Raw genomic sequence first — 17,950 nt, forward strand, 5'->3', positions numbered from 1 at the left:
TCAAGTGGCCAACATTCCACACAGTTTGCCATTCACCAGACACTATAGCAGGCTGATATTAAAAGAGAATCTTAGAAAAATTGTTCCCAAGACCACTTTAGGAACCAAACACAGGACCATTACACTCATGGCCTTATCTTTATAGTCCCTGTGACCCATGTTTTCATCTTGCAGAAAATGAGGTCAGAGACAGAGTACTCTAGTAGTTTGTCCTCCTCCCCCCCTAGGAGTATATGTTCCCCAAATAAAGTAAACCGTAGTGAAATACACAGGATACAACACAAAATTTAGCTGCTGTCTTCACCAGCCAACATAGATGGGTTTTAGCATACATATGAATCCTGCCCACTTCCCAGAAAACATTAAAGCTCTTAATACTACTAGATACTAAACTAATACCTTCAACTTCTGACTTCTCTCCAATTTCTTCTCCAAAAGGAGAATGTAAAAACAGAGGCTACAAGACTAAAAATGTCTTGCCTGGGAATGTGAAGAATAGTTTCAAGTCATCCCCCCAAAACACTAGAGAATATTAGTAAAGTCACAGCATATATAGTGATACTCTCTTCAGTATGATATTAGTCACCTTCAAATTTTAAATTAACATCAATAAACGCAGAGAATCCATAAACCTAAGATGAACCGTAAACTCCCAGCATTACTATTCATTTATTAAAGTCAAAATTCATGCCATCTAAACTTTAACATTGCACCTTCTTCATCCCCAAGTACTCTGTCGGTCCTTCAGTGAACAGTATTTAAATGAATTAAGGCCAACAGCACACAGAAGACCTAACAGTTGAGAACTTCACACTGACTAAAAGTAGCAGACACGAACAAAAGAAAGGCAACGGTACAAAAGAACAGGAAAAATTAAGTGAATGGGGGAGAGAGGAGGAATTGGGGTAACGCATCAATGAAGGATGATACCATTAGAATTTTACGTGGTATTAACACAGAAAAAAGTATTGTGTGTGCTTCAAGTAATAAGCTTCTTCTTGGGAGTTTGTGACAGTATTTGGATTGCTTCTATTTCCTCAGCCCCAGGAGTACAAGACTCCTTGCCATAGAACATCAACTCCAAAGTTTCCTAGGCCATCAGGTCCTCACTAACACCAGTGTGAAAATAAATTAGAGTTAGTAACCCCATATATCTGGGAATGAGGAGTGGGAAATAGTGAGGAAAAAGCAGAGTATAGCAAGACCACCAGGCTGAGACAGAGACAGCCCACAGATACACCACAGATATACCAGCCCCTACATGCACCAAAACTAAGCACTGATACTAGAGTAATATCAAGTTATTGAATATATTTAGAATTTGTGTCATAATAGCAGTATGTTATCCGTGACCAAAAAAAAAAAAAAAAAAAAAGCTCCTCTTAACAATTGTTCAGACACAGGGATAAGTATTTTCCCCTTGAGCTCCCACTGTTTGATTGTGAGCCACCTAATATCACTAAATCATAAACTTGGCAAGTGTTAACAGTATCTCCAGCAAATTTAAATTAAAATGCATACAGTTTTTTGATCCTTCACTATGCTAATCACAAATTATATGGCTTCAACTTCTACATGCCCAAATGCAGATATGTAAGACGTTACTGAATACATTTAGCTGCTTAACCCCAGTTGTCTGAATCGTTATTACATCTCCCCACGATTTGTGTGTCAAAACCTAGAGTAGCTTTGAATTATTGTTTTTTTTTTTAATCCGTCAGTCAAGCGTTTTCTCCTTCTATCCACATCCCAGTTTTACTAAACTCATATGCAGAAGATATAAAATTCAGTTTGGAATCAAGGGCAAACGCGCACAAAAATACAAGAATTTCAAATTCAGTGGCATAAACCAGAACTAGTTATCTAGGGCTTTTATTCTTATTTTCTTAAGATACTTACTCCTGAGTCCTTTACATACAGATTAGAGGCTAAGCTTTATTGTGGAGAGATTTCTCCTCATACCAAATATACCTCCCCCCCACCATGCATCTTCATTTTTGACATCTTAAAAAGAAAAAAAAAATTCAAAATATTCCCATATATTTCTGAAATATTCTGTAAAACACACAATAAGGTATAAAAGATGTTCATTCGGGATGATTTCTGGATCTCATTCCATTCACTTGTGAATAAGTCGATCAACATCACATTCTTACCAATAAATTCTTATCTCCTACAGCCACATATCCTCAATATAGATGTACGTCACGTGTAAAATATGTGTTTTCACACAATAAATACTCTGTAGTATCCAAATGTTTCTATTGAGGCAAATTAAGATGACTTTGTTTCTCTGGATTGGCCAATCCAACAACAACAATTTATTTTAAAACTACAGCACTAGATAAAGAAAAAAAAAGTATGCTTGTAACAGAAAAATGAGAAAAATTCAAGAGTTACTGTAAGTTACTTGGAGCACATATGTCACTATCCATCAGTAAAAGCTGCTTTTTTTTTTTTTTTAAACTGTAAAAGGTATCTTAACATTGAGTACAATTACTACAAGTTCTATAAAGAACAAAAGGTGTTTAAGAAAGTGCAATTTTACTCTGGGAGAAGTAAGGGATGCAGAAGGGAAGGAAGGCTGCACTATACTAAAACGTTAAGCCTTTTATTTCATTATTTTCCACAGCTGGAAGCTCATTTAAATATTATTTAGAAGGCATTACTCATAACTCATTACAGCATGTTACAGATTCTGTCACATCTATGGCAAAGTTCATGTTCCTCACAGTACGAAAGTTGAAGAAGGTTGTTCTTGGTTTTAATAAGCCATCAAGTGCCAAACTTTAGAACTCCTGAAGGCTCAGAAAGGAGGTACACATGACTTAAGGCCATATTACTTAAGGTCCAGGATTTGTGAGGGGAAAAAAAAAAGGAATAATACATTTAGGGGTTTTAATCTGACAAAACAAATATTTTGTTTTAATTCAAAATTTTGAAAAGGCTGAAAGTTCTTGGAAAGATGGGCAAGATAAACAATAGAGAAAGAGTGTCAAAAGGCATAAAGAAAATTTATAGAAACTTGTTCATTATTTTATACGCATGCATATGTAAACACATGGCATGGAGGAAAGATGCCTGTATTCCATTTATGACTCCCATGACTAAATAACACCAGCAGAGCTAAACAGAGCTAAATTCATGTGGATGCGTGTGCGTGTTTAGATGGTTCAGGAGACCGCCACTATCACGTATTTTAAACTGGATTATCTGGCAGAACACACACAGCCAATGCTCTGACACAAAGTACATCTCTACAGGAGTCATAGCTCCAATAAACACAAATATTCTGAAATGCTTTGTTCTGAAGAGAGAGTCTGGACTTCAGCATACTAAAACCTACTTTTCACAATCTGGGATAAGATTTAAGAAACGGTAAAATATATATATAAATATATATATATATATATATTTTTTTTTTTTTTTCCTCCACTGAGATACAACTTAAATTTCAAGCTTTCCACCTAACAGTCAGGTACTCCTGCAGTACAAATCTAGGCTTACTACTTCAGCACACTCTACAAAACTTTTCCGCTTTCTGGAATGACAACCTTAATGAAATGGAAGTCTGATTTAAAGACTTGAACACTGCAGGTAGAAGTTTTAGAAGAATTCTTTAACCCTCCACGTTATATTCCACAGCCATGAACACATGAGCAACACTGACAAATATAGTACTTTCACAGCAGTCTAGGAAATAAGATGAGGAAATATATGCTAAAAAAATTAAAACAGAAATTCTATTCTGGTAGATATTTCATGTTTATAATTCTTAATAAAAGAAGAAAGTGGCTTTGTATTCCTTTCTATTTGGTAAAAACAGGATATACCTGCACATTTTGTTAAATTATAAGGACAGTCAAAGTTTCATAATGACTTGTAGGTTAAGTTATTAATTTCAAATACTACAGTTAAAACTTAACAATACTCTACTGTGACCATCTGATGTAGCTAAATCTCTTTGATCTACACTCTTTCTGTCAGACACCACCACCAGACAAGAAGTAGAAACGTCAAAGGATGCAGTGGAACGTCAGAGAAGAAAGTGAAATTGCTTTTCTACTGGTTCAAAAACTTCCCATAAACAAAAATCATTGATTTTATCCATCACCTCAAACACTGAAAAGCACAGTTAAGTTATACACCGTTTACCCAACTCACTTTTTAACTACCTATACATTCTGCAAGCAGATGGATCAAAGAATGTTTTTTTTTCCTATCAATATACTGTTCGTAGATCATGCTATGGAAAGTCAGTTAGCAGTCTTAACCCGAAAAGTTTAGTTCTTTGGATGGTAGCACATTCATGATCTGTTTGATGTTTGTTCACAGACAGAAAATTTAAATTGCAGCTGACAAGACAGAATACTTCACAGAAGCAGTTCCTTGAAAAAAGAAAGATGATAAGCAAGATAGCCTTTCATTTGTCAAAAAGAAACAAAAGATGTTAGCTAGCGATGTTTTTAGTGACTAGTGAGAGAAGAGTATTAAAATATAGCATTACCTTCATAAGCGTGATAGTTGTAGTAGGCAAAGTGATTCCTTCTCCCTGGGGTTAGAAACACATGCAGAGGACCCAGGTGAAGGCAGCACCAACAGGACAGATACCATGCAGAACATGCGGAAGAAAGCAGGAAAAGAAAAGACAGGAAAGGGTGAAACTGTATCTAGACAACACTTGTTCAATTTATAAGGATGCAGTGCATGTAACTCTTTCAACTTTAGAAACTGCATAGCATATAAAGACATCAGTGCTACAAAGCAAGTGAATGGAACGATTCATATTCTTGTTTAGAAGAAGTGACAACGAGCTGTTAGAAGAAAAACACGAACAACAGGTCAGTCCCGCAGGCAATGTGCAAAGGCTTAGTACACAGCCTTGCCACCTGTGTCACTTCAGATTGTTTTTCCTTTCTCAGTTAATGGATGTCTTGCTCCGATGCCCAGACACAGTGCTTTAATACCAAAGTAACCAGGCTCCATGAAAAGTAAGAGTTCAGAGAACAACAACAAAAAGAAATTGGAAGCACTATTTAAAAAACCCTCATTCACATGCCAGTCTAACTCCAAGCTCTAAAACATAATACAAAATACATTTGATATAGTCTACGTACTGCTGATTTAACCTGGCAATTTTTAAGCTAATTTAACTATAATCAGAGCAGCAAATAAAAGGTTAAAATCAAAGTTTCCAATACCAACTTCCAACCTTGCCTCCTGAAAAGCAAACAATCAGACCCCGATTCGCAAACCACTTGTTTAGATATCTGAGTATACGCAAGTTACATTTAAGGAAAGAACTACAAATAACTACATCACAAAAGAGTGAGAGCCTATATCCAAACTATTTAAATAACAAGATAGTAAAAACTGAGAGTAAAAAAGGTTATACGTGTTTTGAAAACACTACGTTGTAAAAAAAAAAAAAAAGCAAGCTCCCCAGGCTGGTCTTAGATCATAAAATTAATTGCAGATTACAAAGCAGCCTGAGGTCTAAAACGGAACCCAGTCTTGCTAAAGAGTTGAAGAGTCAATATAGGCTGAAAAATGATTTATATGCCATTTTGCAAACAAGTGTGATTTAAAAAAAAAATCACTTTCTGGTCCTTGTAAAAATGTATTTCTAAAGTATGACCCTGTCCAGTATACCTTACGAACTTTCCTGCAGTATATTTCAGAGCGTAAGATAAACCAAATTTCAGCAATTCCCCCCCCCCCAAAAAGCCCTATTCACTACAAAGAATCTATCACAAATCCACTCTAAGTGTTTTGAACAAGGTATACGCATAGTTTTTAAAGCGCCCCTTCTCCAAGCTTCCAAGAGCATCTAAGTAGCTACACTTCGTTCAACAAGTTAGGCTTCTGTGTACTTAGTCTTCCATATTGATTGGTGGGTTACAGGACAACAATGAGAATAAAACTTCTTACTGTGGTTTAAGAGGCGTAAGACATGTTAAAACATTCCACCTATTATCAAGTTTTAAATTCTCAAATCCAAAGTAAGTTGAGAATTGAGGGGGCTGTTGATTTTGAAACACCTACTCCTTTACATACACTTGAAACCATGCCATTTCTCCTCGTCATATTTTTTCCTCCAAATATTTGCTACTAAAACATCAATATTATAGCAATATGTAGCTCTACCTCCCATTTATCTCAAATGCAGAATCTGACATCAGAAGATCACCTGATGCAACATTCACTTACACTGCCAACATTACTTTCCTCTGCTTTCAAGTAAAGATTTTAGAAAATCCAAATGACTAACAGTATAATTTAGATTACTATATAACCAGAACTCTTACCTGGACTTAACTCTACCAGGTACGGTAGTTTCTCAGGAGGAAGGCAAGAGCCATAGCCAGACCCGTCAGCTCTTTCCTTCCCTTTTAATGGCTTTCCATCAGTTATTTTCTTGGATTTCTTTGGGATATAGTCAGCAGGCCGTCTTTTCAACTGAAAGACTAGTATTCCTAAAACACAGTATTATATGTCCTTTGAGTCTCACTATCAGTGAGCAAGCACACAAACACATCTATGAATTTGCAATTACCCTACAGAGTGGCTTTCAGCTTGCTAAATTCCTACCAGTTATTAAATCTTTTAAATTATACATACCATACTTCTCTTCACTGGAGAATTTAGAAACTTTAAGATAAAATGTAAAAATTCTTCTACTGTCTAAAGATATATTACTATAAACAGCGTTGAATGAAACAGAAAGGAACTCTAAAAGCACCTAGCTTGAGAAGTGTCTGAAAACAAAATACTTCTAAATACATTTTCAATTCCCTACTTCAGAGGTCCACACTGATGGCTTACAATACTCAAGGCACAAAAATCTCTTAATGCTTTTAGACATACCTTTATCACTAGGCCACTCCCTGAATATCTGAAGTGGACACTCATCATCATCAAGAATAGTTTCTTTAGCACCTTTATCATCAGAGTGCTGAGCACCAGGAGGAAGCATGACCTAGAAAGGAATAATTATCAGTTTTCACAGAGTTCTTATCGGACAATTAGAACACAGGATCTGGGAGTATATCTCCCTTCTAATTTGTTTTTGTTTATAATAGGAGATAAGGCAAATGAATTCAGTAACTTGAAATGGATTTAGCTATGCAAGGCTTTTTCTAATTCTCTTCCTTGCCTCTTGTCTTAGTCACACTTCCCAGAAAAAAAAACAGACATATTAAAAAAAAAAAAAAAGCCAAGTTACATTTAAGTTAGATGCAATCATCTTCTACCAAACAAAATGATTCCAATTTACCAAGAACCGCCCCAAAACAAAAGGAACCTTGGTATTTCCTTTATTAATCCCTCCACAGGCATTTCATTTTCACTTTTTAACTCTCTCACACACCCATCCTACAAAATCTTAATAAATCCAACATCCTGAAAACAGTCTTTACTTTTTCTGAAACGTTTCTAATAAAGCAACACAAAGCATCTTCAGAAATGACTAGACAAACTGGCAGAGAGAGCATCTCATTTGTGGGATACCTACATGTCCTTGTCTTACGCAATCAACCGGTCTATATAGAGGATAAGGTGCCTTTGACAACAATGTTTCATGCTACCTAGCTTAGATTCTCCCTTAAAGGTACGTATACTTTGGGAACAGAAGCACAAGAGTATTCATACCTTTTACAACTAACTTCTTACAAGCTAGAGGAAGGCGGAAAGCTTGATTAACAAGTTCTGACTCTAAAGGAGACATGGCCAGTTATTTCACTCACATTCGTATTACTGTTTCCCACAGCGATAAAACAAAAGACAGAATGAGTCAGTACTACAACGCACAACTGGCCTCCAAATAAAAGATGGATTTGTCAAGGCTGACTAAAAAAATTATTCTTTATTCCCCAATCTGTGATCCTAACCATGTTACTTAATTTACAGACAGCTCTACTTTAAATAAACTATTCAAAAATTATTTCAACCTCTGTTGAAATACGACCTAAGTAATACCTTCTGAAGTAAGGCAAGTATCAGCTACCATATGCTATTGTGCTGCATCCCTCAAGAGGCCTTTAGTTCTAGTTGTCACCTCCTTTCCACACCCATTTCAGTATTAACTAAGTTCTCACAGATCTACCTCAAACTTCCTTTCATCTTCTTCCAAGCAGGAAACAAGTACATTTAAGATCAAAAGTACTTATTTGAGTCACCAGCCTTTCCCTAGAACATTTTCTATGCAAAACCTGGCTAAACATAGGCCTAATTACATTATCTATAATTAGATTTTCAAACAGACAAGATATTACAGAATAAAGAGAGAAAAATATTAGAATTCATACATCATCTGGAAATGGAAAATATCTACATTCAAATTTTATCTTGCCAAACCACTCTTCTCTACTTCACATCTCAAATTTTTAAAACCACCAATTATACCCATATGGCAATTTTGATTAGCTAATTAAAATAACGCTGTGTTGCAAGTCTTGTTCAACAAGCCACTATTCCACAACTCTAAAGCCCTAGGGATAAACGGTAACTAGTTTAAACATGAAAAATTATAGGCTTACAGTGTGTTTACATAGGGGATGAACAATTCTCAAAAAATTACCCGAGATCGGCAAGCAAACCAAAATAATACTCAAATACATCGAAATTAGAGGAAGGATGAGAAATATAAAAAAAAAAATCCTACAACTTGACCCCGATATAACTTCTGTTCTCTGGGACATTTGGATTAGCTGACAGCAGCAATGGTGAACTAGACAAGTTAAAGAATAGGAGTCACAAAAGCACCGATCCCCTGGTTCTCCCAGTTGGTTAATACTCCTCCTATCCCACAAGAAGCATAAAGTGATAAACTCAGATAAACCTCATTTAAAAAAAGAAAAAAAAAGTGCAACCCAGTTTTTGGAAGAGACAGAAAACAAGACAGAGTCTATGCAGGCCAGGAGACTTCCAATCACGTTGAAGCAATTTTATAAAACGTCTCTACCTCTTAAGAGAATACTACCTCAGTGTCTACCACAAAACCAAAAATTCCACATTTTTAAACAATGGGAAGACATGGGAACAGGTTTATGTTATCATCGGTTTTTGACCGTTACCTGACTTCAGAATCTCCTTTTTATCATTTGTTTGCTGAAAGCAGAAAGTTAAGGTCAGGAGTAGAGATTTACGTTCATATCGGGGAAAAAAAAAAGATGAAGTTTAATATCCTGTAATGAATTTAAATCTATACAGAGTGCTAGAAACAGGCACGAGCTTTCCCCTGGTTTCTGCAATGAAGTAGGAAATAGAGATGGGTAAAACCAGCTTAAGATCACAAGTCTCATAAACGTAGGTTGTCAGTTGACAACTTACAATCTAAAACAAATTGGTCATTACAGATATATCCGGCTTCTTCCTAATGGCATTCATAAGCATATATGAGTATCATAAAGTCACTCCTTCTACATATATTCATTCAAAATGCAACAAAATATGCAGAAAATACAAGGTAGGAAGTCTAAATGAAACCTACTGTAACTTAGACTTATCTTCTAAGACATTTGCTGTGATAAACCAGTAACTGACGATAATACTCAAGTCCTCTGTGAAAAGTTAGGGCTAAGTTTAGCTAAAGATTGAGTTAGCAGATCTATCTGTAGCAAGAGTTTATTAAAAAACAGAAAACAAAAAAAAGAGGAGAGAGAGAGAGAGAGAGAGAGAGAGAGAGAGAGAGAGAGAAGCTGTAATAGGCCTTCTATAAGCTCTTGTGCCAACTCACTTTTTTTAAAAATAAAATATTAAGTAGTATCTTTTGCTCTGTGTGTGTGTGTATATATATATATATATATATATATATAAAATGAATTATAGTTCCATACTCTTTTAATGAATATCATTAAAACAGCAACAATACTGATGACTGTTTCATGCAATTTCCCTTATAATTTGGAGCATAGGCTCTGCCCATACCCCCGAAAAAACAGTGAGACTTGTTAAAAACGTCTAATTAACCATTTCTAAAATGTCTAATTTCTTTTTAAAAAAAGAATTAATAGCGATGAACTGCATGTTTTTGCTTGACACTACAAAAAGTTATTTTTCCCCTCTTATCCTCAAGTAAAAATGCTAAAATATGCTAAAACAAAGGTATAAGCAAGATTCTATTTTAAGAGTTAACTGGCTTGCTGCATGCCTCAAGTCTTATGCCCTAAATAAGTGAATATGCACAGGCAGCTTGGAAGACTGTCTAATTAATTTGACACCTTGAGAGATGTGCAGTGAACCTTATATTATGCAGGGAAACTCAAACTAAGTGAATTGAAACAACCAAAATGTATATTGGAACAAACTTGCATTTACTTGATTACACAGAAAAGCGCTCTAGAACTGAACATAAAGGTACAGCATGATACACCACAAAACAGAATATGAAAAAGGTAGGAATCTGCCGCTTACAACAAAAGTTGTCAACGATAAACGTTAGAAAAACAAAATCTTAAAATATTCACCTTTCAAGTGAAGCTTCAGAAGTGAGTGAACTTTATTACAGGTACTTATGCAGCCCTATAAAGGTCTTGTCATATAATTCAAAATTCATTTTAACAGCCAAGTAAATGGCAACTACTTAAGTTTTCTCCAAAGACACTTCACCTGCTACCCAAAGAGATCAAAACATTTTAAAAATCCCCACCAACACAAAACCAGTTATACAGTAAACCGTTAATCTTGAAGTGTTTTAAACTTAACAGAAAGTAAAGATAGTAACACATACAAGAAAGCTCTAAGATCTGTCTTTCACGGAACACCGTAAAGTGTCAGAAGAACAAGGAGGAAAAAGCCCTGCCAACAGTAAAGAATAGCTATGTTTTGTCAGTGGAGTTAGGAAAAGAAATGCAGACTGCCAAGAAACCTATTTAGCACCGTATTTGAGAGTTTCCAAAGATGGAAATAATACTGAAAAAGTATAATAAGCTTAATCTAGGATATTTAATTTTTGTCAAGCAAAGAAAGCAACTTCATAAGATACTGGATAAAAACTAGGTTTTCAAATTAGGTAATTTAAAAGTACTCAGTAAAAATGGAAGCATTTTCATATTTAAGATCCATATGTTGTGTCAGCAGAGGCACTGAGACAGGCCTAATAGATTTCAGTCAGCTACAATGACTTTGGAGAACAAAACGGCAAGGTCTTTCACATTTGAAGGTATAAAACAAAAAACAAAAAAGAAGGTATACAACAAAAAACAAAAAAGGTCTGTTATTAGCCAGTGAACATCGCTCACATATTTAACATCATTCAACATGCAACAAATTTACCATATCAAGAAGATACTTATATAAAGCAATTTGCGTCATAGCAGACTCTGTTAATCTTTCCCAAGATCAATGCAACATCCTTAATTTTTTTTTTTTTTTTTTTTTTTTTATGTTAGGCATTCCCAGACAAGACAAGAGAACAGTGAGAGGTGGTCGGGGTCACCACAGCAGTGCCTTGCAACAGTTTCCCAGGTACGTAAGTGGGAAATCAGTTCAATATAGTCTCCAAAATATAAGAGTTTCATAATGCATCATGATAACCTCCAACTCTGAACTAAATAGACTTTGCAAAGTTATCTTCCGAATTCTGAAGAAGGCTGCAATGCCTGTGCTATTACCCGCAATTCTCTCAAATTAGCACAAGAACTAGCATATCAGATCAGCAGCGCATTTAATAGGAGATACAACTGAGAATCATCCGGTTTCATTTACGGAAACTAAAACGTGAACAGCATGGCCTTGACATAACTAAAACCGCACATAGAAAATACTTCACATGGCAACTGAGATACAAATTTTTAATATACTGTCTCAAAAATCAAAGTCTAATAACTATTACTTACAAAACTACTCCCCTCAATAATAAAAGACTATTTAAAATTTTACTGCAATTAAGTTAACGTTAACTTTCACAGCTGGGACCACAATTACAGGCTAATGAAGATGCAGACAAAATATCCAGCACCTCATTAAAAATGTACCTAGAACTAAAACAAAAAATTGTTGAAACAATGGAAACTAGAGTTAGTTCACCGCTATGGAACTATAAAGTCACTACTACAGAGTTTTCTTGTTAGCAATTAGAACAATTAGTTTACTCTAAAACCGGTAATCATGTGAATTCCAAGCTAGCTGCAACACCAGAGGCTTTAAGCACAGCAAAAGTAGACACTGCAGATAGTAAAAGATATCATAAAAAACAAAGCCAAAAGCAACTCGAAGATAAACACCCACATCCTTTAGACCAACTAGAGAGCATGAGGAATGGCAAATAATGTATGCTTCCTTAATGTCTTCCAGTGGCATTTCAAGCACTGGGTGGGGGGGCGGGGGGGAAGGGTTGTGCCTCACAGGGTGAAGGGCAAGACACAACAGGACATAAACATTTTTTTCCTTTCATCTAAAGCATCAGTAAAATGAAGATTATTGGACATCTAATAGCCAGAAATATAATAAAAAATTGGACTCAAACAAGGGTCAAGCGTTTTCAAATCCAATCATCCTTCCTTTTTCAGGAGATGATATGGCTAGAAGTTTATACTTTTTTTAAAATCAATACTGTCCATGAGTCTTTTTGGTAAATCCATACCTCTTTAAGAAATGGACATTTTATTTAATTCATTTACACCTCCTAAAATAATTGAATTCCACAAATAAGTTTAAGTTTCAGTATCTGTAATGATAAGCAACCACTGAAAGGCATAAGGCAATCGCATATAATGTACTTTTGATAATGGCGTTTGGAGTAAGCACTTTTGCCTCAAGGCAGCCTCATTTAGTTGTGCTTACGCACAAACTAAGCACTATTCAGATACCTGCAGGATTAACTATTTGTTTATACATCTGCAAAGCACAAGCACTTGGCAGCATAATACCACAGCACCAAATACAGAAATATGTTCCTTTGATTATTAATGTTTATCTATGCAGAAAGTAAAAATTTACTAAGGTTGCTAAATCAAAAAATATATATATGTAAATCATGGAACTACCAGAATTTTTGCTATTTCATTTTACATTTCTGGAAGGAACAGAACCAAAGAAGTAGCATGAGAAGTATTTTGACTTAGTAGCTTCACTTACACGAGCAATACAATAATCCTTGGGATTTTCCTTCTCCAGACCATATTTCTCCAGTGCTTCAATGACTGCAAAGTCTGCAGTATCTGTAGTGGACAGCAGGATTGTCTTGTATGGAATATTTGGTTTTAAACTGTCCGCATAAATTCTCAGCGTCCCACCTTGAAAATAAAATTTAATTTAACAGTGCTACCAGAGCATCAAGAGAGATACAGACATGCAAACAATTCTTATTTTCTGTTAGAAACACAGTAAGGAATACCTTGAGAAGTCATTTAGTCAACACAAGATCAGTTATATTATCCCTGAATTACTCATGCAGACTATTGGTAAAAACCTCTAGTAATGATTTCCTAAGTTCTCTAGGCAAGCTGACACGCTTCACTGTCTTTACCATTCTTGACCCTGAAGTCAAAATGAAATAGCGATAACGAACGGATAAAGAACAGATCTTTCCCATCTTCGTAACAGCAAGCTTGTGCTGCTCTTCAAACTTCTCTCCTCTCTTCAAAACGTCTGTTTAAGATTTCCCTCATAGGTCACGTTTTCTACATTTCTACTCATTCTTCACTATTCTTCCACGGACACTCAATTTTCTTGGCAGTCAGAAGCCAATATTGACCACAATACATCCTTTGAGATTTTTATCAATACTGATAAGAATAGAAAATTGGTTCATTTGTTTTACAATGCAAGTCTGATGTTTATGCAGCCAATAAGGTCTTTAGCCCCACCTCCAACTTGAAATGCTTGTTCATTTTGTGATCCACAAGATCTACTAGATGCCTCTTTGCAGATCTGAACAATTCCTGCCCATCTGTACTTGGGCTACTGATTATATTCCCATGTGCAGATCCTTCAGTTTGTTCTTAGTAAAATGAACCACAGTCATTTCACAAGACTTGTCCAATTTGTCAGTTTTCTGAAGTTTAATTCTGGTCTTCATTCTTGTCCAGTTTAGCACTGAGAGCAGGACCAATAAGCAAACTCTCTCTCATGAGTAAGTTCATCGCTGAAAGCTTTGACATTAGTTCCAGGACCCACTCCTCTACAAATCCTTCATTCGGTTCCACCACAGATAACTGCTGCTTTCTCCAACACTTTTTTAAAACGTTTTATGGCTACATTAACTTGAATTTACAGTTGTTGGCCATAAGAACACCCTCTCAGTAACGAGACTAACAACAGCTTAACCTAAAGTAACCTAAGTACCTGAGTCTGGTCTGCCATCAGAGCTGCGAAACTCCTGCATTCTCTTCTCTAGCTTTTGCTGTCGCCGCCGTTTCATAACTACCTCAGGATTGGATATTGTGCGAGTGAAGCTCGTCTCAGGCATATCTTTGTAAACCTCAGCTGCAAGGCGAGAATTCTCACTGCCAAGTTAATAAAAAAAAAAAAAAAAGCCTAAAATGCATATATCCTCATCACTTCATAAAGGATCAAATAGGATCTATACATAAACAGAAGACCACCTAAACTACTGCAAGGGATCCTTTCTTTGCAAACTGTACTTCTGCTAGGATTAACATTGTTCATACTCAGCTAAAATATGCAACAACCAAGTTAAGTTTTCAAGAAGGAAAAAAAATGGGCCTTCTACCTCTTTGGAAGCATTACAGAAACTTTACGTGACACCTTCAGCTTTATTCTGAAAATCATCTGGAAGCAAAATTAGGATGTCCTTCCAGCTCATGCTTTTTCTTTGCTAAAGCAGAATTATATTTAAGTGCATTAATTAAAAAAAAATAAGATCAAGCTAAGTAACTGCACAGAATGCTGGAAAGATCATGCTCTGAAGAACACTGGAGAAGTATAACTGCAGAGCAGACCTAGATATATGAAAAACAAACATGATCTCATAAAAAAAAAAAAGGAAGCTGAGCAAGTACATCCTATTATATCTCCCCTGCTTAACAAAATTCTTTCATCAGTAAGAATCTTTTATCAACCAATAACTTTTCATCGTTCATTGTCTTGCTGGGTATGATAAAACTCCAACACTAATGACATCTTTTCGGGTGTACTCCATGTGAAACCTAAAGAATTTGGGACTGAGTCAAAGTTCAATTTGATGAAGAGCTTTTTTCAGCTTTCTAATTCTACAGATGTCTATTCATGTCTGATCCTCATGCCCCAGCTTTCCCTAGAAGGATTAATGTATGACCTGCCCTGTCCCAGTGAACTAGGATCAGAGTATTTGGAAGCAAGAGTTCGAGACCCTAAAAGACAGGCTAGTGAGATACGTCTCCAAGAAAAACAAACTCATAGTCAGGTGATAAAGTCACACACAACCACCTACTTACATGTACTACGTTATCTGGCAAAAGACACAACAATCAAATAGAAGGAGGGGAATGAAGCTACTCTAGAGAAAAAGCTCAGAAATAAGGAGTTACAAGAACTCATGTCGCTGAGCATGTGTGGATTTTCAAACATGGATAAAGAGGTTGGGGGAAAAAAAAAACAAAAAACTTATTTCATGGTATAAAAATAAACCTTGCTGCAAGATATACATACAAACAGTAAAATTTGCCATCATATATTTTGGTCTAAGATGTTATCATACATATGTCAATTACGTACTTCTGAATCAGAAGCAACCACTTATTAGATAAAGAAGGAGAATTCATTAAGATATATGTTGTATGCACTGATGAGTTTAGCACACTTACATATCATCCCCATGAAGTAGTCTATCATCTTTATCTGATGCTTGTCGCAATGCCTCTTTCTCACGCCTCTTTTTCTCTTTTTTTTCTTTTTTCGAAAGAGTCCGTTTGAAATTCTGGATAACTCCCTCCTTTTCTTGTTTTTCAGGGCCATTACTCTGAGCCTTCTGAAATAAATCAGTTTAGAACAGCCTCCATCACTTTTCGTCCATGGAAAAGTTATTATCAATTTTAACTCGCCAGGTAAGTTCGATTAACATATAGTATCACTAAGATGGAAACACATGCAAGAAGAGGAAACTATACTCCATTACATTAAGATGGCTCTAGTACTCACAGGAGTAACAGAAAAGGCTAAAATAATTTCATATACCAAAGTAGAGATGAACTAATTGAGTACCTTGTACTCAAGAAGTGCACTCATAGAAAATAGCAGAGAAGAAAGAAGGTGCAGGTTTTTTGCTTCTGTCAGGGAAGGAAGAACACAGAGAAGAAGTACTGAAGATTACTGAAGTCAATGAATAGGAATAGCAAGTCTGGTAGATGTAGTGCTAGGCACCGTTAATTTTCTCTCCCCACCTTTAACATGGATGCATCCAGTAGTCAAAAGTGTACTGTAAGCACATGTGCAGCTCATGCACATATACCCAAAACACTTAAAATTAACAAGCTCTAATTCCAAGGGCAGAAGAAATTCAGTGCTAACCCCAAGATGAAAGTTTGTCTGAAGACAGCCCACACTGAACAGTATGTTTTCCATAGCTATAAAAATCCAGGTTAGATACAATATATGTTTCCATGATGTTCTCCTCTCCCTCATTTTGCGGCAGGAAGGAAAAAAGATCCGCAAAAGGAAAAAGTATTCATAATCTCTGCTATGAAACATAATGTCACTTAGAAAGGTGATGAGTTTTAATTATTAAACTTCATCTGGCATTACACTTTAAAGATTCTGCATGGCAGGTACCAACTAATAGGCATTTTTCATGATATGCTATTAAAGCACATATTTATTAGAGCTATATATTTTTACTTCAGCTTACTAGAGCAAAATAAGCTCTAAGTTTTCTGTCCCTTACATGCTACAATACCGGCCAGCAACACGGATCAAAGCATCACAAGTTATCTGAAAGATGGAAAAAGTGCTGTGTAGCACAGATGCATTTTACCTTGCTCCAGATATCCAAGATCAGCAGCAGCAGTTGTTTTAAGGAATTAAAAGAACTGAAAAAGTTTTGCAATATGAGCAAGTCCCACAAATTTCAAAACTGCCGCTACAACTAGGATGTTCCTTCTTACAGCCTCACCTTTGGAGGAAGTGTATCATTTTCATTCTTGAGAACAAATCTTCCCTCCCGATCATCTTTGTTCCAGTTTAACTGTACAACAAGAGGCTTCTCATCGACATCCAATCTTCTTTCTTCTTCAAAAGATGAAAAACAATAACAGTTATTTGGCACCTCAGGAGCAAACAAGAGCAAAGAGATTTAGAAACAAGTTATGCTCTTTAAGAAAAAAAAAAGTATGGTGAACCATATACAAACCAGCTGATGCTTCCTTGTGCATTCCCTCTCTCTGCATAAGCTAAAGGTTCACTGAAAATAGCCTTGTGCACCTTCTTTATCACAGCAGAAGTCTGAGAACACAAGATTATCTCTCAGGAGTAGAGATCACAGCTACAGTTAAAGTGCTTTGAACTTCACCATCTCAAGCGACTTCCAAACATTCATCTTCCCAGTTTTAAATTTAAACAGTCTGACTTCTACATAAAAGCTAATATTGTAGAAAGATTGCACAAAAATAAGTTTGATTATAAAATAAAATTAAAAAATCCATTAAACACATATACTAGATAAAATTTCATTTAGTGTTTTATATCTCTTAAGTATATAAAAAAAACCTGAGAGGGTGGTTAAAAAAATTAAACAAGTTTTGCCACTTGATCTCCCTTATGGAATGCAAGAGACAGTATCTACACATGACAACGGAATGACAAAGACAAAATATAACTGCAAATACATCATTATTTAATGTGAAGCACTCACTGACAGAGGTGCCTCTCTTATGAGCTGTATTTTAAACAATTAGAAACTTGCCCTGCAGAAGAAACCATTTCATTTTGAGCCTAAGCATAGTAGTAGCAGATTAAAAAAAAAAAAGGCAGAAAAAACCATATACTATTCATCGTTTAAATTGCTGATGATACA

General features: G+C 35.7%; 1 protein-coding gene across 35 annotated transcripts in view; it reads right to left on the reverse strand.

Annotated features, from left to right (window-relative positions):
• Window positions 1-17,950, reverse strand: part of AFDN (afadin, adherens junction formation factor) — a 142,623-nt gene that overhangs the window by 83,300 nt on the left and 41,373 nt on the right. For 22 of the 35 annotated variants that reach the window (XM_068939151.1, XM_068939171.1, XM_068939160.1 and 19 more), the window contains exons 3-9: window positions 17,051-17,166; window positions 15,747-15,910; window positions 14,287-14,447; window positions 13,078-13,235; window positions 6,868-6,979; window positions 6,309-6,476; window positions 4,508-4,552 (exon numbers count right to left, since the gene is read on the reverse strand). In XM_068939151.1, the coding sequence (XP_068795252.1) occupies window positions 4,508-4,552; window positions 6,309-6,476; window positions 6,868-6,979; window positions 13,078-13,235; window positions 14,287-14,447; window positions 15,747-15,910; window positions 17,051-17,166 (924 nt within the window). The remainder of the gene's footprint in view (window positions 1-4,507; window positions 4,553-6,308; window positions 6,477-6,867; window positions 6,980-13,077; window positions 13,236-14,286; window positions 14,448-15,746; window positions 15,911-17,050; window positions 17,167-17,950) is intronic. The other 13 variants (XM_068939173.1, XM_068939172.1, XM_068939148.1 and 10 more) reach the window with 3 other exon arrangements.

This window comes from Struthio camelus, chromosome 3 (assembly GCF_040807025.1).
Source record: "Struthio camelus isolate bStrCam1 chromosome 3, bStrCam1.hap1, whole genome shotgun sequence".
NCBI lineage: Eukaryota > Metazoa > Chordata > Aves > Struthioniformes > Struthionidae > Struthio > Struthio camelus.